Raw genomic sequence first — 23,539 nt, forward strand, 5'->3', positions numbered from 1 at the left:
TCGATCGCAATCTCACCCACTCAATCAATCGATTTGTCTCCGAAATACGAAATCACGTTTTCAGTCACTGTAGGACACATAGATCTATTATATATAATACGTACTCGTTCGAAACCTCAGTTATCCACAACGATACCCAATTTACCTATCTACATTTAACTGCAAACAAACGCATCACTACTTTAAACAGCTGTAAAATACAGGATGACTTGATTTCCTTTCCAATACTAAATTTAAGCACATTTACTTTAAATCATTGCAGCTTATTGTGATATCAATAAAATGCCAAAACAATTAATTGCAATGTTAACGATTTTTTAACTGAATCAAACGCGTTGTATCAGGCATATATACTTATCAAACATGTTAACGTATGAATAAAATGTAAATTTACTTTCAGCAAAAGGTATAAAAACAAAATTAAACATAAATTGTATTTTTTTTAATGTATATGTTTTCTTTAGCTTTGATAGAGAATGACTGGGCAGTTTAATGATAAATACATGGATCAGCTGGAGTCCTGGATTGGCACGGGACCCAAGATCTTCACCCTGCTGTACCAAATAACCAGGGACGGGTGTAACGCGACAACATTCCACCAAAAGTGTGACAACCAGGGACCCACTGTGACGGTGCTGTACAACCAACAAGGATCGGTGTATGGGGTATATGGGAGTGCGAGCTGGGTCAGCAGCAGCGGCGGCTCATATATAAAAGATTCAAACGCTTTCCTGTTTCAACTGAAATATTCAGGCACCGACCAATGCATAAAGTTTGCAGTAACGAAGGAAGACTCTGCGATGTATGCACTATCTTCACAGGGACCTATATTCGACGGTGGTCAACAGCTCTGGTGGATATTACGCTTTAAACGGCTCTTTGAACATTGGGCATACCTTAAACAATCAAGGCTTCACTTTCGACCAAATAAACGATGGAAACTCCAACGTCATCGAGTTAGAAGTTTACAGTGTAACAGGTACAAGTATGTTATGAAAGTACCCATATGTTTTCAATATAAACTGACATCCATATGGCAGCTTGATACGTGTGTGTATTTTCAAATTATAGCAAATACATATTTGACAAAATGATAGTACGCAAACATTATAAGGCTATATTGAATTACAGTTATGACATTTTAACACCGAAGTTATGCAACTATATTAGTTTTTTTTATCATTTACATACAACCTTTTCTAGTATGCAGACGTGTTTCATAATGATTTTTATGAACCAATAACAATATATTTGATTTCAATATTTGGTCATTGTTTGATGATCTATCAGTGTATTGTTTATATTTTTACTATGCAAAGATGGGCAGCGGATAAAAAGTCTACCACAACCAACGCAACAACTACAACCTTGGCGAAAAACACCCGAATGGAATGAAAAGGTAAACGTCGTGCGTTGCTGTGACGTGTTTCAACTTAAATCACATTGAAAAAAAAAACAAGCAAAAGATATGAACGCACAAAAATCTGTTCATGATTTTATGTGACTTAAATCGCAGGACCTTTCAACAATTCTTACTTAAGATGCGAATTAGAGCGAATATTTGTTCGGTTTCATATATCAGGTTTACTGACAATATCAATTACCCGGACTGTAGTATCTCGAGACGCTTACCGAGGATATCGTATCGTTCAAACCTTCCGGAAAGCTTGGACTCTCAGATGTCCGTATCCTGATGCTGGGTCCAGTAGGGACGGGCAAGTCGAGCTTCTACAACACCATCGACTCGGTGTTCAAGGGCCGCATCTCTCGAAGTGCCCCATGTGGGCTTTCTACCAATTGCAAAACTATTGCGGTCAGCATTTTAACACCATTCAAATGATGCATGGAGCATTTTGCAATTTATTTTTTTAATTGTATATGATGCACATCTAAATAGTAAATTGATAATAATTAAATAGCAGAAACAAAATAAGTTAAAAATATTACATGTAGAATGCTACGTATTAGAAAGTAGAGATAAAATGTGATAACAAACCTTAATTTGAACATACAAGAAAATGATGCTTGCATTTAGTATATCAATCCCCAAACTTGATGTCGCTAGCAACACCAGATTTTAATAATCTTCGATTAAAGTTTGACTTTGTGGTTTCCATGATTATCCAATAAGTTTTGGACTGTCAAATTACACACACACTAAGTATTGAAAGCCATAGCTGGAGCTTTCGTCCTTGTACTACGAACTTCATCAGCAGAATGATTTCTACTATTGGGAAACGTTAACACCGCTAAATGTCGGGATGAGCGATGTAAACTTATGGTCCCAAGTGTGCGACGGTGGGTAGTCCCAAATGTGATGGCCATCCAAATGAACAGTGTTCAATGGACTATATTGGTGAAACTGAACGAAATCTGAAAGCACGATTCATGGAACACAGGAGACCGAGTTCAACATCGTTTGAGGTCTCAAGGCATATACATGACTGTAAACCGGACCACACAATCCCAATGGAGATCGTAAGGATTCTCGACCGTGAGCCATCTTGGTTCGAGAGAGGGGTCAAGGAGGCTATTTACATCAGTGCACTAAGACCGGCGCTGAACAAGGCCGCTACCAACTATCGCGCAACTGGGACCGTACGTTAACATCGCTCCCCCCGACAATTAGCGGTGTCAACGTTTCCCAACAGTAGAAATGATTCTGCTGATGAAGTTCGTAGTACACGGACGAAAGCTCCAGGTATGGCTTTCAATACTTAGTGTGTGTAATTTGACAGTCTAAAACTTATTGGATTATCAGATTTTAATAATTGCAATACGTACCTGAAAGATAACGAACACGCTTTGCAGTACACCCCATATGAAGTGCATGTGATGTCTGGAGCTTCGTTGAATTTCCGTCTCTGTGACACACGTGGTCTAGAAGTTACTCAAGGTCTTGACAGTGTGGAGTGTAACTACTTGCTAGATGGGAATATCTCAGATTTATATCAGGTATGTTCCTCAATATGTGTAGATTTTAAATTCAGCAACATTATCCATGTAATTTACTTGTACAATAGATGAAATTTCATAAGTAAATGTCTGTCTGTTACATTACATTTTTGTGTGGCAGAACGTTCATAAATCAATATTAACACTAATATGTTATATTATTTTTCAATTACTTAATAAACGTTTAAGGAATATTAAAAACAATCTTACAGTTTAACCCAGTCGCTCCAATCAGATCCGCCAACCCCGGGTTCGTGCATCAACCAACGGTTGAAGAACAATTCCACTGCGTTCTGTTTTTAATCGACGCTGCTAAGGTGGGGGACATACCACAGAAATTAGTCGACAAGATGCACAGTTTCCAAAAACGTGTTATTCTGAAAGGTTAAATGTAAGTTGTCTCCACATTATTTGTCTGACGATAGTAGGGCGGGTTTGATTGTACCTTTAAGTCCAGTTATAGTTTGCAAGTAAACCGTTTTTCATCTGCATTTCATTGCAAGATATTTCAATAAAGTACTGGTATTCGACTGATAACAAATTACTTCGATTAACATATTTGGAAAAGGGTTAACATGTTTATTGGTTTGTTGGTGAGTCGTTTATCATCGGATATATCTTGTTATTCAAACTTGTTGTACTTCTTTCAAAAAAGTATTTACATAAATGTCCACACGTTTCATTGTCATAAAAGTTATGTAAGGTGTGATATATGTTTGTAATATATGAAACATTATTAATTGGCGACCATCGCAATAAGAGTTTGTCTTTCGAAGTGCATCTTGAGCTTTATATGGTGTACATAACATCGTTGGCTTAATATTCAAATTTTCGATGACAAGATTCAATAAGGTCCACTGTCGCAGCATGAGATTTTATTAAACGAACTTGCTCACAGATTGTTGGAATGCCAATTTTCCAACTTTTTGCAAACCAGGAAGCAAACAACCACTAAAGACACAGACTGACATGCAAAAAATACCCACTTGTTTGTAAGTAATCATTATTTGCGATTGTGAAAATTAAAAAATGTATGCGCACTTTTTTGGTTATATTCTGGAAAACATCTGGACTGTTTATATAAAGTACCACATGATGTAACGTAACCGTCCGGACAGACAAGTGGTAAACGTGACAGCCTCTTAATCCAGAAGTCACTGGTTCTAGTCCACGTTGGATACAATGTTCTGTTTTCTTTCTTAAGTTATATGATTGTCATAATATCGGCGCTACTTTACTCCGATGTTTATATTAATCAATTTAATACAATGAATACAAATTAAAAACAAACAGAAGATGACAGATAGCCATCTTGGATAAAAGTGAGACCAGGAACACTTCAGTTATCATTCGCACAGGCATTAACAGTTTTTCGCAATTGCTTTATTGTCTATTTCATACAACAAAGGATGAAATATTAAACAAATTGTACAATCTCTTTTTGTGTGAAAGTATATATATATAAATATGTTAATAAGCTCAATATTTCTGTTTTTGTGATAAATTATCATAATAAGAAAACTGTGTTCAAATAATGTTGTTTTGTTTGTTATAATCGGTTTCAGGAATTCCACAAGTAGTTCTTTTAACAAAAGTCGACCTTGCCTGTCAGGAAGTTGCCAGTAACATCACTAACGTGTTCAAGACCAAGAAAATTGAGGCAGCTGTGGACAAAGCATCAAACCTTCTCGGATTACCTAGAAACCACATACTTCCGGTGAAGAACTACGAGAATGAGATGGAGCTGGATGACAACATCAGCATCCTGGCCTTGATGACACTGCGTCAGGTGCTTCACTTTGCAGAGGATTACCTTCAGGTCCTTCAGAACAAACTGAAAGCGTGTGGTGTTTCTATCGAGAAGCTGGACAAACGAGAATCAGTAGAAAAAGGCAGTGACCAAGAGTAATAGAATACACCGCTTTGCTTTTCTCCAGTGATTTCTAATTGAAAATTAATGTGTATATCTCGTTACTTAAACTAGTTAATCGGATACATCAATTTAGGCTTAAAAAGTTAGACTGAAATTGTGTATTCGTGACGGATTGGTTATTTAGTACAAATGGTTAATTGTATATTAATAGGTAATATGTATACTATTGACCGGTATATTAACAATGGAACTGGTTTTGATGTGTGCTTTATTTTTTTAAATTGTTTCACATGTGTGATTTATGTTACGAAGTGATTGTATATATATATTACATAATATTTATTTCATTTGTTTGACTGTCCTTGGCTGTGACCGTTTTACTGTTACAACCTTTTTAAAAATCTAAAGAGTTAAGGTAGAAACCTTATTTTCTTTATTTACCTTAATTATTTGTAGCTTATTGAATTATATTTTATGGATAACTGAATATGTATTGCATATGCATCTTTTTAATCTCTAAAGTTATTGTGTTATTTTTCATATGTACTGCTGCTTCTAATAAAATGTATTGAAAAGCAGTAAACTTGTACAATTAATACGTTATTTCAAGTGTGTGCAATTAATTTAAACACAATAAAGCAATACAAGAGTGCGCACGTATTTATAAAAAAAGTGTTAAACAACTATCTTATTATAAATAGTCAAGACTGGAAGCTTGGTGTAGATGTATGAAATGTAAGGCGCAAAATGTGGTACTCGTTTTAAGTATCAACAACAAATACATTAATAAAGCATAATAATTAATACAAGTATAATTATATTATATCAGTCACTATAACTTCTGATTAAAGGGCCATATGCCATATGCGGCCGGAATCCAGTATACTTCAAACGAAAGGCATTTTCACATGTGTTTAGCGATTACGAGGCAGTTTGAAAATGTGAAAATTAGAAGAGATATAACGCCATAGCTTCTATTGCGTGTCAAATGTATGGGTCAATTATCTGACTGATTAAAGATAACAGTGTCCAGAATGAAGAAACGTGTGTGATGTTTCATGTGTTTGATTGCGACTATCAAATTGATACCTTTAGTGTGACGTTTTCTAGACTGAAATAAAGAGTGACCATTGTGTACTTTTCAACTCCATAACTGGCTTTTTCATTCTCTTTAATCACAAACGTTTCTTCGTTCTGGATACTGTTATCTTTAATGCATTAAACTCCGATCAAACAAGTAATTAACCAAGTTAAAAGAAAATCATAAAATACTAATAATATATTGTATACATAATTTATATGATTTGTTTGAACTTCGATATTCACTAGCAAAACACGTGAGGGTGTTGTTAACAAGATATCCGGCCTTCTAAGATTGCCTAGAAACAACATCCTTCCGGTGAAGAACTACGAGAATGAGATGGAGCTTGATGACAACATCAGCATCCTGGCGTTGCTGTCACTGCGTCAGCTGCTATTCTATGCAGAGGATTATCTTCAGATCCTTTAGATTTAGATGAACGCGCTATATGTCGCCATCGAGAAGCCGGACAAACCAGATTCTTGAGAAAAAAGCCATGGCAAAGAGTGATCGAGTGGCAAGCTTTGCTTTTCTGGATTTATTTGTGATTCCATATGTTTTCATCTGGTGCACATTTAAAACAGAAACCTTGATTTTAAACTAACGAGAAAATATAAATTGTCCATTTGAACCGGTGTTGATTTCAACTTAGTGAATGAATATGCTTGCAACACTATGTAAATATGGTATTTAAACACAATTTTGATTGATGTGTCAGCACAGTAACAGACTCTTTAAAACAAAATCGTGTGTTTTGAAGTTATTGTTAAAAACATCTAAATATTCATAAAATGAATGTAAATTCAAATGTTAATTGTAAAAATCAGTTAACAGTTAGCTTTTTCATTAAATATTCAACAAGACAACTAGGTATATGTTCTGCAGTATTTATATTATTTATTTGTCGCTGTATCTTTAAATGCCATGAAAGTTTTCATATTAAATAATATAACTCTAAGTAGTGTATGATATTGACTGTTCATAATGTACATGTATATCTTATAAAAATGTTACCTCATAGACATATATATTTATTTGTGATTCAAACGCAGACAATATTACATTGATAATTATGTGTATGTTTTGATATTACCATATAAATATGCAAAAAATATAAAATAATATGTATACATCCGCCACGACTGTTAGCTTATGGTACATGAATTAAGCGTATATCTTTAGTTTTCGCATTTTATTTATGATTCGTGATGAATATATTTGTGCTTAATATTATGAAATGATAATAATGAGTAGGATATTAACTGAATAACTGTATATTATGTAAGAGTCCGTGTTTGAATACTTCTATCAGAGCGTGTATGAGCTACAGTATGGGTTGTATTTGATCATATTTTGTATTGCTCGTGCTCCGTTGGAATAAGAAAAGTAAATTGCCATTCACGTGAATGCTAAAATACGCACTAAATATAAACAAAGTAAAAGCGTTTACATGCAATTAAAAAAAGTTAATATCAAAACACCAATACCAGGACGTACAACGTATATCCCATGTACTGGTCGTGCAAAGCGATACCTTTTTAGCACGATATTTTCTTCACAAAATACGTCAGACATGGAGAAAGCGCCATACTTTCTATAGTTGCGCATTAAGAAAACAAAATGAGCATGGGACCAACCAAAACAATAAGATGGCCACCAAAACCAAACATGAACATTCATAAGCGTTTTACAAGAAAGTTCAAGTGCCGGCTCAGTGCATAATAATTTGTTATTACACGATAAAAAGGTTTGGTATAATTTCTTGTAAGGATCTTAATATGTGGATCGCAGAGGGCCAGATTAGATGCGTATTTGGGTAAAATACGCATGAAAAAACAGAAAATACGTATGACTTAAAATTTTCTTGAGTAAAACAACTCCTGGCTAAATTCGGATTACGCATCGTGTGCAATTTCAATGCGTATTAGCCGTTGATACATGCATATAAATTCACATATGGGACGGTAAGCCTGATAAAATAAAACGAACTCAGTTAATTCAATCTGTAGAAAATGGAGGTTTCCAATTAACGAACATTGACTCATTCTTGAATGCAATCAAATGCAGCTGGGTTAAAAGATACCTAGATAATACCAATACGAGTAAATGGAAATTATTCTACCAGAAAATCCTAAAAAAATATGGCGACTCCTTACTCTTTGAATGTAACATAAGCGATACTATCTTACATAAAATTGCAAACGAAAACATATTTCTGTCTGATGTTCTATCAGCATGGAGTGATGTCACTCATAACCTATAAACCCAAACCAGCAGTCAAAATTTTTTATGGAACAATAAAGACATAACTTCAAACACAAAGACGTTTTTCTATAAAGATTGGTTTGAACGAAGCATTAAATATGTCGACCAATTATATGACTACAGAATTAAGGATTTCTACTCTTTTGATGATATATGCTACATATTCGGAATACCTTCAAATAATTTTCTGAAGTACTACACACTAATCAAAAGCATTTGGAAGAAAAAACAAAACGAATAAAATATTTTACACACTACAAATTAAAAACCCTACAGAAAACTCCAAAACCCAAAATAAATTGCAAGTCCTTTTCGGAGAACATGAACTTAATTGAAAACACATATTTACCATGCCATATAAAGCAACTATTGAAAGCACACTGAGAAATTTTCAATATAAATACATCGATAGAATAATAGCTACAAATAAATATCTCTTTAAATGCAAATTATCTAACTCAAATCTGTGTGACTAATGCGGTGAAAACATCGAAACTATAGAACATCTTTTTTTGGGAGTGCAAACACATCCAGCCTATTTGGAATCAATGAGTATCTTTTCTTGAACAACAGCAACTAAACGTAAAACTATCTTTCTTAAATGTAAGTTTCGGAATTTACTCATTGAAATCAATAGACTGTAATAATATTGTGAATTTTATTCTTATATTGATGAAATATTTTATCTTTCACATGAAGTACAAAAAACAAGTACCAAATTTTAATTGTTTTGTCCATAGTCTTAAACTAAAAATCCAAATTGAGAAAGAAATAGCCCTCAGTAATGACACATTACAAATCTTTGAACAAAAATGGAATCGGATTAAATTCTCATAATGTTTGTCCACTTATATACATTTCACTCTGATGTTAGTTTATGTTTCTAAAATAGTGTTGTATACTTTTTTTTTCAATCTTATAAGATCATTGTGAATATACAACAAAACACACAAGTCCACTATGCTTTCTTCCCATTTTCTACAACTCATCATTTTTCATAACTATTCTTCAGTTGTTCTTTTCTTTTCTCTTTAAAAAAAAACACCTATCACAAACAACCAAAGAAAAAACATATTAACCCATTTGTTGTTGTTGTTTTTTTTTAATCTTAAGGAAACCCCAAAAAAGTATATACATGAGCATATCTTGTATAACATGTCTGAACTTTATTGCTTCGTACAATCACTTTGTTGTATGATCATATACATGTATACATTGTATGTATTATATTGAATAAAAAAAAAAATCACGTAAACATGACTTGTTCTCGTTATTGTGTCCACACCGGTAAAAACGTAGTGACGTGACCATCTATGTATAGAATGTGGTTCCCGACCTAATTTACTCCTCAGTCAAAACGGTATCATCTCATTTTGGCCCACGATTAAGGCCGATGTTGACACAACGGGCTCCCCGCTGCATTCACCCTTATGATGAAAACATTTGACATCACATTCGATAAAACCTGAATCGCCCAACTTCAAGCATTTAAGTTTTGCTATCAGTTCATCTCTTGTGAAAACCTTTTTCCTTCAAGCATTTTTTAAATTGCAGCCGAAATACACATATCATAAACAAGTTGTGTGGACCAAGCTTAGAAGATTTCGATCGTGGCTGTACAGTGTGTGCAAACCAGTGGCTTGCCATATCAAGACGGAAAAAGATATTAATAGCTGCTTATAAGCCAAGGGCAAAAAACAGAACATCTGTTAAATACATTGTGTAAAACAAAAGTGATTGCTCTATTTTGTTCAAGAATACTTGTTATAGCGAGTTAACACTACATGTACAATTTATTATTTTTGTGATCCTTTGAACATAAATACTCCTTAAAACTATCGGATTTTGATTTTTACTCATCAATTAAAAATGTCATGAGTGAAATACCCCTCGGCTGAAAAAAATATCTGGAGCTCTGGTGGATCGGTCGACCAACTTAATCAAAGAAAATTAATGACGCACGCATATATGCCATTGACTCTAATTTATATTATATTTATTATATATGAATCGAACCAAATGCAATTGGCCTTATCACATCAATAAATCAAAGCACCATAGGCGCTAAAGGCCTGGGGCTAGATTTAGTGTGCTTGGGAAGAAGTTTAGTTCTTAAAAAAAAGATAGTTTGACTATGTATATAGATGTCAATATCATTATACATAGTCAAACTATCTTTTTTTAAGAAGACGTTTTGTCGGAAGTTTTTTATTGATTTAGTATGTGTATGCATTATTATAAACAGGTTTATAAAAATCAAGGCTGCATCTGCATTTTTCAAAAAGTCACATGGATAGTCGACCAATAGGTCATGGCCATCCTACATAGGCGATGAAGATATGTGGCTGGGAACGAGATTATGACCCATCTGGGTCTGTCACTTTTTGTGTGTCATAAATGCTGCATGCCCGTTTTGGATGAAATGACGTCCTTATTCAACCAGTATCGGTACTTGTTATGCTGATCAGTTTGTGTTGATAATATCTCCATTGATCGCGTATCTGGATGAACATAATTAATGTAAAAGTACGGAATTAATTGTACTAAAATTAATCCGTAAATACTCATGGTTGCCATGGAAACAAAAAATGTTCTTTTTTCATATTTATTACTATTTTAAAGAATTTAAGCCAAAAAAAGGCACAGAAAATCAACAAAATATGTACTGGACAGATATGGAACATCATTTACATGTTTATTATATACATAAATATATGCACATTTTCTGGAAAAAGGTGTGTATTCAGAAATTGAACATTTTGTACAGCTATGAACTTAAAACTAAAACGAATAACTCCTCATGATGCAATTTGTGTTGTGTGTCTGTACTGCCAGACATTATTTTGTTTATTTAGCAATTCAATTTTGTTCCATGATTGATAAAATTAAGTAGACAAAATACATTAAGTTAACAGTTGCTATGGAAACAGTAATTTGTGGATTGCATATACATGCTGTTTGTGATCAACAATGTATTTGAAGTTAATATATTATTAATCTTCGCATAAGTGTCAAACCAAATTCACTAGTGCATTTCATACGTAGAGATTCAAAAACATGATTTTCAACTTAAAAAAAATAAAAGCAATAAGCACTACATATTTAATGGCACACGTCACTAATTAATTCACTATAGATTGAACTTTAAACACCAACATATTCATTAACATGTAAAAATAAATCAAATACAAACATAACATGAACACATACGTTAACATAACATTAGTAATATTATTTTAAGACCACAATATTAGCAGGCATACAATACAATGTATTTTTTATCGTGTAAAGAACATTTTATAGTTAGATCACTATGAATGAGTTGTTTATCATTAATCAAACAAATGTGTCCACACGACACGGATCCCCCCAACTGTAACTTTGTCACTACATAAAAGCATAAGTGTACAAATGTTTTTGAGATATACATCGCCTTTATTTTATTTAACTATTAGTTTGCTACATAACAGGTGTTCAATATTTATATTTTGTTTGTTAGATATGTCATCTGCTGTAGTTTGAAGATGTTTTTTTTCTGCCAATTCTTTGCATGCATGTTCGAACTTGGCCTAGAGACCATTTAGATAAAACTTGTGAACAAGTTTGGGGAAGATCAGATGAAAACTACTTGTATTAGAGAGCGGACACCAAGATGAATGTTTAAAACGCACTTAGTGACCCAGTGAACTAGTTTTTTGCCCGGCATGCCCCATGTTCACACTTGGCTTAGACATTATGTAGATACAACTTCTGACAGAGTTTGGGAAAGATCGGAGGAAAACTACTTGAATTAGAGAGCGGACACCATGCTGAATGTTTGAAACGCACTAAGTGACCCTATGACATAGTTTTTGGCCCAGCATGACCCATGTTCGTCTTGACCTAGACATTATCCGGATGCAACTTCTGACCAAGTTTGGAGATCGGGTTAGAACTACCTGAATTAGAGAGTGAACACGTAAAGTGTTACGGAGAACAGACAGACTGACAGACGGACAGTGCGAAAAATATATGCCGCCCGTTGGGGGCATAAAATATATTTTCATGTATCTGACATGGTGTGCAGAAACAACAAAAATGTAAAAATAAAATATTCCCTTCTCATACTTAATATATAACTATGGATGACAGACTGATTGGAAAAACAACACAAGATACACATTGTTGATATTTTGTACTCAAATTCATGCACATCAATAAAAAAGTATTGTATTTATTCTTTGAAGAAAAATCACCTGTTAAGTCTGGATTAAAAAATCTTATCTGTTAAAAACTGTCAATCACAACACAACATGAACACAATATATTGTCCATATTATCATCCACACAGAGTCCAAACTGTCAGTAAACTTGGTAAAGTCAAGTTGCATCAGGATTTGCCGAATTCACTTGTAAAGATCTGCAATAATTAATATAAAAATGCCTGATTAGAAACCTTAAACAAACACATAAAAAATACATATCACCAGTAGATACCATAGGCTTGTCAACAATTTATTGAAATTGAAAACCATGTCATGTTTAAGTTTTGCCTTAATGCTTGTTTAACTTAATCTACATGTATGTGAGAATAACACAAGAAATATTATTAAAATTATATAATCAAGACGAAAAACAGATAATTGCTTGGTACATTATACAATCTGAACCCTCAAGTTATGCATAGTGAATAGTATATTGTCAATGTTTAATATTAAAAAATAGTATCCATACTTAACACCATAAAGGTAAACCATCTGTGTTGGGAGAATAAAGCGCACCCAAGTTAACATTTTCACGGATTTTTTTTTTAAATATTTCACTATTTTAAATGGGATAAAGTCGAGAGCCGGCTGATTCGTGAGAGTTTTCTATAGGTATCATGTTTTTTTTAAACAAATCAGTATTTTTCCAGTAATGTGCAATGACGCGTTTGAACGGTTAGAAAAATGTCGGATCAGTGTTGGGACTTCATATTACAAACGCGCGATTGCACTTTACTGAAAATTACTTATTTGTTAAAACAAATCATAAAATCTATAGAACACGCTCACGAATGAGCGAGCTCTCGACATTATCCCATTACAAATGGTGAAATAATTTCAAATGACATCCTTAAAAATGTTATCTGGGTCGCGCCTTATTTTCCCAACACAGATCTTAAAGTCACATGGTATACATGAAGGTGCAGTGTAAACAATGCAAGGTGTAAATCATATCAAACCTGCTATTTAGCATCACATCATTTAGTGTTCGCACTCCACTTTTGCCCAATCTGTTTTTCATGAGGTGGATTTGGCACATCCATCTTTTAGCCCTATATCATGATAGTTCATCATTTAAACTACCAGGTAGTAGGTTCTGCCCCTGAATAAATAAAATATAGCAAAATATTTATGTATGATTGTGTTATAGTTGAAAATAATATATGACAATTAAAACAAAGGTCTGCTGAAGTATTACATCTCAAGACAATCTTAACGATATTCGAATAGTCCAGACACATATTCACTGAGAACATTTAATCAGTTTTCTTAAGCTGCAACCTCTTGATCATGTCTGACAATTCATTGAAAATATAAAGTTTCAAAAGCATTACAACATATTTGTGTAGTTGGTCGTGCTTTATGAGAAAGATTTTTTTCTTTCTACTTCTTTATTTGTTGTTATAAATCTTAGATCATCAGTGCTTTCATGTTAAACTTGATCATGAACACAACCATTAATATTGACATCCAAAACTATAAATTTTTACAAGAATAGAAACATTTACATGTAAATATGTACCAATAAAAATAATCAAATATACATTGTAATTAAACACATTCCTGGCATATGCATTAATGCTATCATTTCGCATGGAATTGTCATCGCTAACCTGTCATTGTGAGATTGCACAAAGATTTGCAACATAAATTTGATAAATACTTTTTAATACAACCTTGCTCAGTTCACATTCTGTTAAATGTAAAACAATAATTTTAAGTACATAAAATGAAAGTAGAATACGTCTAATGGAATATATGCCCGTAAATTGTTCAACGAAATGTTAATATTGTCATTATAGGAAAGTTCAACAAAAAATGATAAATTGAGAAGTGTTTAAGATTTTGACAATTACCTAAGCAAACAGACACATAAACAGCGTCTAAAATCGTCGTTATGACCGCCAAAACGGCTCATACAAACATCATGATTGGTGTAATAGATTCATTAAACATGAAATTCCATCTTTTAAGACCAACTTTGTTTTTTTTTTAATGAAAAAATCAAATGAAAAACTTATTTTAATTTACCTTTGACAAAAACCAGGAAGTTTATCCGTAAATTGTCTTTGTCGACTGTGCCTTACTTTATTCATTGTTGTTAAAGCTGAAGTTAATTTAAACCATGTAAAAATCAAGAGAAAATACGGAAAATTAAAGTTCCACTGAATTATTTTTATTGGTTTAGATTATAGTTCAAAGTGAATGGCAAACAAGTTGTTATTGCTTTGACAAAGTCCGCAAAACGGTAGTTAGAGACCGTCAAGTGAGCAACTTATTCTCGCATGAATATCTAAACAATAAAAACTAGGCCGTAGCCAATGCTTAACAATTTTGATTCAATAATATTTTTTTTACATGTATTAAAGTTCAAAGTAAAACTATTATTAATGGCAAACAAGTTGCTCTTGTTTTGACAAACTCCGCGAAACGGTAGTTAGAGACCGTACAGTGAGGAACTTATTCTCGCATGAACTCCAATTATGAATAATGAAACTGTTTTACTTGAAAAAAATATTGCATACTGTAATCCATGTACCTTCCTGTTCCGAGCTTTGTGTTGATAGCAAAACAAGTTGACAAGGCATTCCTTTCTTGAAAAGTTGAAGACTCTTCTTTACGTGATGGGTTTTTGCCGTACGATAACCCGTTCACATGGCTACAGTCATCACACAATCATAAATCCACTTTATCCCATTTAACTGCTCAAGAACAATATTAAATTTTGTAAATGACACGGGTTCTTAACGTAATTCTTCACAGTGGTCAAAATTTTCAATCGTTTGACATTTGTATTTCCAGGAATCGTTTTCTTCATAAATATCAACACTGCCATGCATTAGTTGACGTTTATCATTAACTCCAGTCACATTAATATGAACAATAATAACACTTTTATTAATTGTTCTCTTTCAATAAAGCAACTTGCTTTTTCTTTAAACGACCCGATCTGCCAGGTACAATGTCGGCCATATTTGTTGTCATTGTATTTAGCGGGTCCTACATTTAGTATTTCATAGCGTATTTATAGAATATTCTTAGTTTTCCGCACAGTCCAGCGTTCGGAGTGACGGATATGTACGAAAGAATGCGATATTGCACGAAGTTCATTAGAGTGCTAATACCTAAAAAAAAGTATCAGTAAAAAAATCCTCACTGTCTCCGTAGACACTCGTATATTTTCGGCCTAGACCGTCAAGTGAGGAACTTATTCTCGCAAACAATAATAAAAACTATGTCGTACCCAATGCTTAGCAATTTTGCTTCAATAATATTTTTTTACACGTTTTATAACACTGTCATGTTATTTAGTGATATTCTGTATTTACAATGCGGGTTATTGAGAACTTCTTTGCAGGGACCTATTTGTTTGTTTAGGTCCGTCTTCTTTGATTGCTCATGAATGACCGCCAAGTGGTAAATCGGACTTTCACAAATTCATTCATTCGTGATTGTTTTGGCAGCCAGCCAAGTCAGCTTGTCTCAAAAATCGGTATCAGTACTATGGCCTAGGGGCTTTGCCCCAGGCCAAAAAGCAAAATACAAATACAATAAAGTCCAGATGATAAATGTTTTAAAATGTAATGTGAACTTAAAGTGTTAACGGTGAAATAATATTTAAATTATTCTTGATATCTCGAATAACAATGTGTTCAAATAATTGTAAATCAATTAAATTGAAATATCATAACTAATAAGATAGACACATCAGCGTCTTAATCAGGCGAAAGCAGGCAAGAACTGGACGGAGGCACACAAGTATGTTTAAACCGGGTTTAATTCAAAATAAACATGACATGTCAGAACAAATCAAGTTAACTAATTGATGTGCAAATACCCAATACATTTGTTTTTAGCTTTTAAGATCCCATGCATTTTATCATCATTGTATAACGGTACTTTTTTTTTGACAAACACATTCTTAATAACAATTAATGTGCGAATATTAGCCATAGGTCTTAAAGGAGTCTTTTCCCGTTTTGGTAAATTGACAAAACATATTGTTTCAGATTCCAAAATAGACGTTTTAGTAATGATATGTGTGAGGAAACAGTAATACTGAACATTTACCATGCTCTAAAATAGCCATTATATGCATCTTTTGACGATGTAAAAACCTGAAAATTATAAAGCGTTGCAACGCGAAACAATTGAATAATTTGGAGAGTTCTGTTGTTGTCGTTATATTTTGTGAAACTACGAGGATTGCTTATATAAAGAATAAAATACAGCCGTCATTGTATGAGCACGGATGTCCGAGTGGTCAAAATGGTAGACTTTTTACTTCAGGACTCCAGGGGTCCGTGCTTCGACACCTATTGAGGGTTCCTTTTTTTCTTTTTTTCCTTTTATTATTGATTTTTTACTGTAGCGTTTTAGATCCAATGTTTACATTTATCAATATAAAGCATTAAATAACAAAATGCAATACATGCCCAAATCTGTGGAAAGGCCCCTTTAAATGGAGCGTATGTTATATTCGCCATTATTGCGATATTCATAATTTATGTACCGAATGTTTTGTGTGAGTTATTTGTTTCGGTATATGCTTAGTGTTTTATCGATCGTGTTTCATGCAGCATATAATGTTGCCGTGATAATAAATGCATGTTTTATTTACATTTAAATCGTAGACGGATCTTCCAGATTTTATCAGGAGATTCTAAAATCTGGAAAAGTGGTCCATGAACTATTGCATATTGCTGGGCGATCACTGTAATAATTAATTCGCATAGACTCGTAAGTCAATTGGTAATTGTTGATCCTGGATGAAAGTTTATTGCTCCCATTGAAGGTTGATTCAGCTTGACCTGCCTGGTTCAAGCAGGACACAACGTGGTTCTCTATGGATCACAACCGCATGAAAACGAGACTTCAGTTGAATCAGCAGAAGATAAACCCTAGTAAAGCTCATCGTTATTGATGTTTGCAAGGAAGCCATTGCAAAACATGTTTAAACCATTATATAAAGCACATTTATACGAAACACACACGCAACATTTAATCATACACGGTGCCGATCAAACACCATTTAGCAAGTAGGCCTAAAGATGTCATATATACTAAAATACAAGCTGAACATCGTGGTTCACAACTGTTTTAAAATATATGTTTCTAGCTCTGTGCCATCTTTACATGATGTTTCCTGGCTAACCCATTCTCATAAACATTGAAACCATATTGGTTCTGTATAAGGTCGCGTTATTTCGTAACTAATTATTGTTGTTTCGGAAAGACATGTGCGGCGTCCCAGGTGATTTGCTAAGATGCCGTTCGTTAAGATCCATTTGTTATTGTTGGTTAAGCGCAGTGACTTTACAAACCAGCGTAGTAGTATCAATATGGGCCAATTTCCGATAGATACCTTTCTCAGAACATAGAGGACATTAAACCAATGACCCAACATTGATCAGCTATCGGGAGTTGACCGGGATCACAAACACAGTTTTTACGTTGTTGTGACTCTATCTTGAAAATAAGCATATCTGTAAGTATTTCAAGCAAGTTTGAGACATGCATTACAATGGACATTAAGACACAAATGCGTGTTGGTATTTATACAGACCTAGTTTTAGGGTATGTGTTGATCTCTAAATCGTGAATTACTTTTGTTTATTAATCCACCATAAAATATTTTGTCTTTAGCAACCAATTTTGTCAAGAAATGGTTTAGGTGAATCGTGAACATCGCAGTAAAGTATTGCAATCTGGTGACCGCACTTTACGCACTGTTACCTCAGGGAGATGAATAATTACAATCGTACAAAAAAATTTGAGCCGTCGTGATATAAAAGGACCAAACAAGTCTTTAAAATATTGATGTCATAAATATGCAATGCTCGGTATAAGCTTGTTTGTTTTTTCCTATTCATATATTCTTAATAATCTAATAAATAAAAAAAGTTGATGGTCAATTAAAAAATAGAATATGTGACATTACGTAAACTATGCAAACAAGTCGCATGCTGGGGCAATAATGCATTCCCGGTTCAGCGATCTGCGTTGATTGGAGGTCTTGACACATTTAAGACCAGCTTCTTGCTGGATGGAAACTATTTTTTTACTTTTATAAGGTATTATCTAAAATGTATGCACACATTTAAGTTTGTTTAATTTAATTGGTCAAGTTCTAATATGAAAACTATCGGTACTCGATTTTACTTTTAACTTAATGCCAAAGGCACTGATTATCTGTCTTACATGTACACACCCACATTAGAACTCAGGTGACTACATCATGCATAAGGTACACATACATTTATATGTGGCAGGGTACTGTATACTGAAAATAAATTTACAACGCGTTAAACGCATTAATTAGGAATTTTACAATTAGAAAAAGCTGATGGTCATTCATCAAACATATCATATAAATAATGTTAATAGTATACCAGTTGTATTTCGTGATTTTCTTGTTGTTTTTTATTGAGTTAATTATTTGTTTGATTAGATTGTGTAAACTTCTGAACAGTTTTTCGTTTATATACAGGCAGGCAGTCAGTTTACAAACTCACACTTATCCTGGGTTTTGGTAGTTTACCAGTACCAAGTGCAAACACATTTGTCAGTATCTGAAAACTGCCTTTAAACATAAGTGTGTGAGGGTGGGGGGAATGCCCGTATAACGAAATGCATGACCAATCCGCACACAGGTTATTTTGCTTGGCAGTGAATCGAACACGTGATCCTTGAAGGTTTAGTCAATCGCTCAACCATTTGAGCTTGCCGGTCCGGAATTTTCATTATAAAAACATGGTTGAACACTGCAAACTTTAATAAGCTGTTATATAACCAGCCACGTTTCAAATGCAATAAAAAACGATGTGAGATTAACAAATCGTTTTATTCATGTTATATAGGGGCATATCGACAATATCTCTCCACTATTATACACATCTGTATAACAATAGTATAGTATTCCCCCTCAGTATTGGATATATTTAACTATTTACTAAGATATATTGATACATTCGTTAATAATTATATATAATATGTGGAAATACATTTTTTCGAAACAAGCCTTTTGTTGTTTTGCACTCAAGCTGACACAAATCGCGCGCATAAATACACATTTTACAACCGACAATGTGTATAGCGGTTCTCTTCAACTTCAATTTATACACAACACCCGCTGAAAAAATATCAACGGGACAATATTTTTTAAACATGAAAACAATAATTTGCTAGGAGTGGACGAAGCCACTTTTAAATAAATATGTATAAATATATACGAAAATAATAACTTTCCTATTAACCGTAGATATGCCCTTTTAGATGCAAATTATTGGTAAAAATTTGTTAAACACCTAACAAACGGCACTTGAAGTTGGAAATTTGATAAGTAGCAACATGATATAAACCGAGCTATCGTTGCGCAACCGGAAGTGATTAAATGCGCATATAGACCAGTTGATGAGTGACGTCACGCGCACCTGCAAATATTAGACTCCGCCCACTGGTTGGCAAAAAGAGGTGGATTTCATATAAGCGCGTATAGAGATGGTTGACAAAATCATCGTTTTTATTGATACTCACGCACAATATCAAATATAATTTTGCTAATTATGTCTGAATAAAACATAAGCGTGCAAGGAAATGCATTTTTGGCACGATTATATTGTTGTTATTATTTGTTTTAACTATAAACGAACTCGGGAGTGGAACACAATTTACGAGCTCGGTATGTGGTTACCATAAAAATCTCTACTTGGCACATCTTCGCGACCATTTTTAGATTAAAAATTCGCAGATATTGAAATTATTTCAGAATAAATCAAATTTAATGAACGAACACAAATAAGGATGTAAACAACCAGCAAATAGATTGACTTTATGTACGCAACATATACCGGTAGTAACTGATTTGAACATTTATGTCTGTAAAAACCTACCTTGTTACATATTAAATAAATTCTCTTGATAAATGTAATTGTTTTTATTTAATTATTAACACCAATTTTGACACTCTTTGTTTTAGCGTTTTTTACCCGGTGTTTTATTGCACCGTTGTTCATCATAAACCGATTATCTCGTTATGATCGGATACTGTCCAAACAATTACAAAGAACACATGGTGTTATAAATCCAGGGACCTATTCTTGGGTCCCTGCATAAACCACATGTGGCATACAAGTGTCTGGTCATTAAACACAATTTATGATACCTCCATGTCATCTCTTGGCATAATGAACGATCATCTAAGCAAAATTGTAAAGCCAAAATAAGAAACAGTTGCTTAAATAAAATAGTTTAACATATTTAAAAAAGAAGAAGATATTTGTCCGAAATGGATTTACAGGAACTAGTGTATATATATATTAGCCAGTTTAAACATTATAATACAGTGTTTAATAACTATAAATTAAAAATATTGTGCAATTTCACTGCTACACAATTAACGTATTTTACGATCGAGTACTGGCAAATGTAAACTCAGCAATTACGTGTTAAGATTGTACGTTACTGTAGTGTACGAAACGACATCATGAAAACAAGCAAACAACACAAGGGTAAAGAACACTTGCGTAAAAGAAATTAATATATAGATTTATTTATCATAAAATGCTAGATTGTTATCACTCCTTATCACCAGTAAAGAGAGTGCACGCAAAGACAGTTCAATTTGCATAATATGCAGTTCTTGTTTTTCATATGTATGCTAAACTTTAATTTGATATTGTCATTCGATGGAAACGAAACGATAACTCATTCAATGGAAAATAAAATAACTCCAATGTTTAAAATTTTTAATGTATTCCGCTATAAGGGTTTCTTTTTATATAATTGATTAAATGCCCCTCTTACACTTTCGTTCGCTTATGAACAATAACAATATCTACACCACTTATAATTATAATCAAATAAATGTATGTGTTATTATCTTTGAAATATAATTTATCAAAATCTTACTAAGTCAGTGTTTGAGTAAGTAAAGCACTGGAATTTTGAATATGCCAAGACATTTTTATCACAAGTTGTATAGCTTAATTTATATAGAAAACAACAGATGTTAAATTTGAAATAAAAATCATGTACCATACAGACTGCTTTATGCAAACAGAGGGCTTATAAATTCAGAACAGTACAGGACCAAACCAGTCTACACATTAAGGACATTCATTCAGATCAGGATCCAAACTTTTCACTAACATTTTGTGCTTTTTAAGTTTAGAAGGTTTTGGTATAGATCTTATAGCATAATGAACAGTATACTTGTGAATCAATCAATGCAAACCTTGCATGTGCTATTATAAATCTTGTATGTCACAATATGTGACATTACGTAAACTATGCAAACAAGTCGCATGCTGGGGCAATAATGCATTCCCGGTTCAGCGATCTGCGTTGATTGGAGGTCTTGACACATTTAAGACCAGCTTCTTGCTGGATGGAAACTATTTTTTTACTTTTATAAGGTATTATCTAAAATGTATGCACACATTTAAGTTTGTTTAATTTAATTGGTCAAGTTCTAATATGAAAACTATCGGTACTCGATTTTACTTTTAACTTAATGCCAAAGGCACTGATTATCTGTCTTACATGTACACACCCACATTAGAACTCAGGTGACTACATCATGCATAAGGTACACATACATTAACATGTGGCAGGGTACTGTATACTGAAAATAAATTTACAACGCGTTAAACACATTAATTAGGAATTTTACAATTAGAAAAAGCTGATGATCATTCATCAAACATATCATATAAATAATGTTAATAGTATACCAGTTGTATTTCGTGATTTTCTTGTTGTTTTTTATTGAGTTAATTATTTGTTTGATTAGATTGTGTAAACTTCTGAACAGTTTTTCGTTTATATACAGGCAGGCAGTCAGTTTACAAACTCACACTTATCCTGGGTTTTGGTAGTTTACCAGTACCAAGTGCAAACACATTTGTCAGTATCTGAAAACTGCCTTTAAACATAAGTGTGTGAGGGTGGGGGGAATGCCCGTATAACGAAATGCATGACCAATCCGCACACAGGTTATTTTGCTTGGCAGTGAATCGAACACGTGATCCTTGAAGGTTTAGTCAATCGCTCAACCATTTGAGCTTGCCGGTCCGGAATTTTCATTATAAAAACATGGTTGAACACTGCAAACTTTAATAAGCTGTTATATAACCAGCCACGTTTCAAATGCAATAAAAAACGATGTGAGATTAACAAATCGTTTTATTCATGTTATATAGGGGCATATCGACAATATCTCTCCACTATTATACACATCTGTATAACAATAGTATAGTATTCCCCCTCAGTATTGGATATATTTAACTATTTACTAAGATATATTGATACATTCGTTAATAATTATATATAATATGTGGAAATACATTTTTTCGAAACAAGCCTTTTGTTGTTTTGCACTCAAGCTGACACAAATCGCGCGCATAAATACACATTTTACAACCGACAATGTGTATAGCGGTTCTCTTCAACTTCAATTTATACACAACACCCGCTGAAAAAATATCAACGGGACAATATTTTTTAAACATGAAAACAATAATTTGCTAGGAGTGGACAAAGCCACTTTTAAATAAATATGTATAAATATATACGAAAATAATAACTTTCCTATTAACCGTAGATATGCTCTTTTAGATGCAAATTATTGGTAAAAATTTGTTAAACACCTAACAAACGGCACTTGAAGTTGGAAATTTGATAAGTAGCAACATGATATAAACCGAGCTATCGTTGCGCAACCGGAAGTGATTAAATGCGCATATAGACCAGTTGATGAGTGACGTCACGCGCACCTGCAAATATTAGACTCCGCCCACTGGTTGGCAAAAAGAGGTGGATTTCATATAAGCGCGTATAGAGATGGTTGACAAAATCATCGTTTTTATTGATACTCACGCACAATATCAAATATAATTTTGCTAATTATGTCTGAATAAAACATAAGCGTGCAAGGAAATGCATTTTTGGCACGATTATATTGTTGTTATTATTTGTTTTAACTATAAACGAACTCGGGAGTGGAACACAATTTACGAGCTCGGTATGTGGTTACCATAAAAATCTCTACTTGGCACATCTTCGCGACCATTTTTAGATTAAAAATTCGCAGATAACGGCCACCGGAAAAACTTTGCGAAA

The 23,539-nt window shown here is 33.4% G+C and overlaps 2 protein-coding genes across 2 annotated transcripts; both read left to right on the forward strand.

Annotated features, from left to right (window-relative positions):
- The first annotated feature begins 476 nt into the window (after nt 1–476).
- On the forward strand, nt 477–3,517 carry LOC127831440 (interferon-induced protein 44-like). Its single transcript, XM_052356423.1, has 4 exons — nt 477–686; nt 1,616–1,813; nt 2,812–2,955; nt 3,168–3,517. Exons 1-4 carry the CDS (start codon nt 477–479, stop codon nt 3,342–3,344), a joined length of 729 nt encoding a protein of 242 aa, XP_052212383.1. The 3' UTR covers nt 3,345–3,517.
- A 13-nt stretch (nt 3,518–3,530) lies between these two features.
- LOC127831441 (uncharacterized) lies at nt 3,531–6,338 on the forward strand. The gene is made up of 3 exons (XM_052356424.1): nt 3,531–3,548; nt 4,568–4,860; nt 6,158–6,338. The coding sequence occupies exons 1-3, from the start codon at nt 3,531–3,533 to the stop codon at nt 6,336–6,338; spliced, it is 492 nt and encodes a 163-aa protein (XP_052212384.1).
- Nucleotides 6,339–23,539: the final 17,201 nt, after the last annotated feature.

The sequence above is a fragment of the Dreissena polymorpha genome, chromosome 5, assembly GCF_020536995.1.
Source record: "Dreissena polymorpha isolate Duluth1 chromosome 5, UMN_Dpol_1.0, whole genome shotgun sequence".
Classification (NCBI taxonomy): domain Eukaryota; kingdom Metazoa; phylum Mollusca; class Bivalvia; order Myida; family Dreissenidae; genus Dreissena; species Dreissena polymorpha.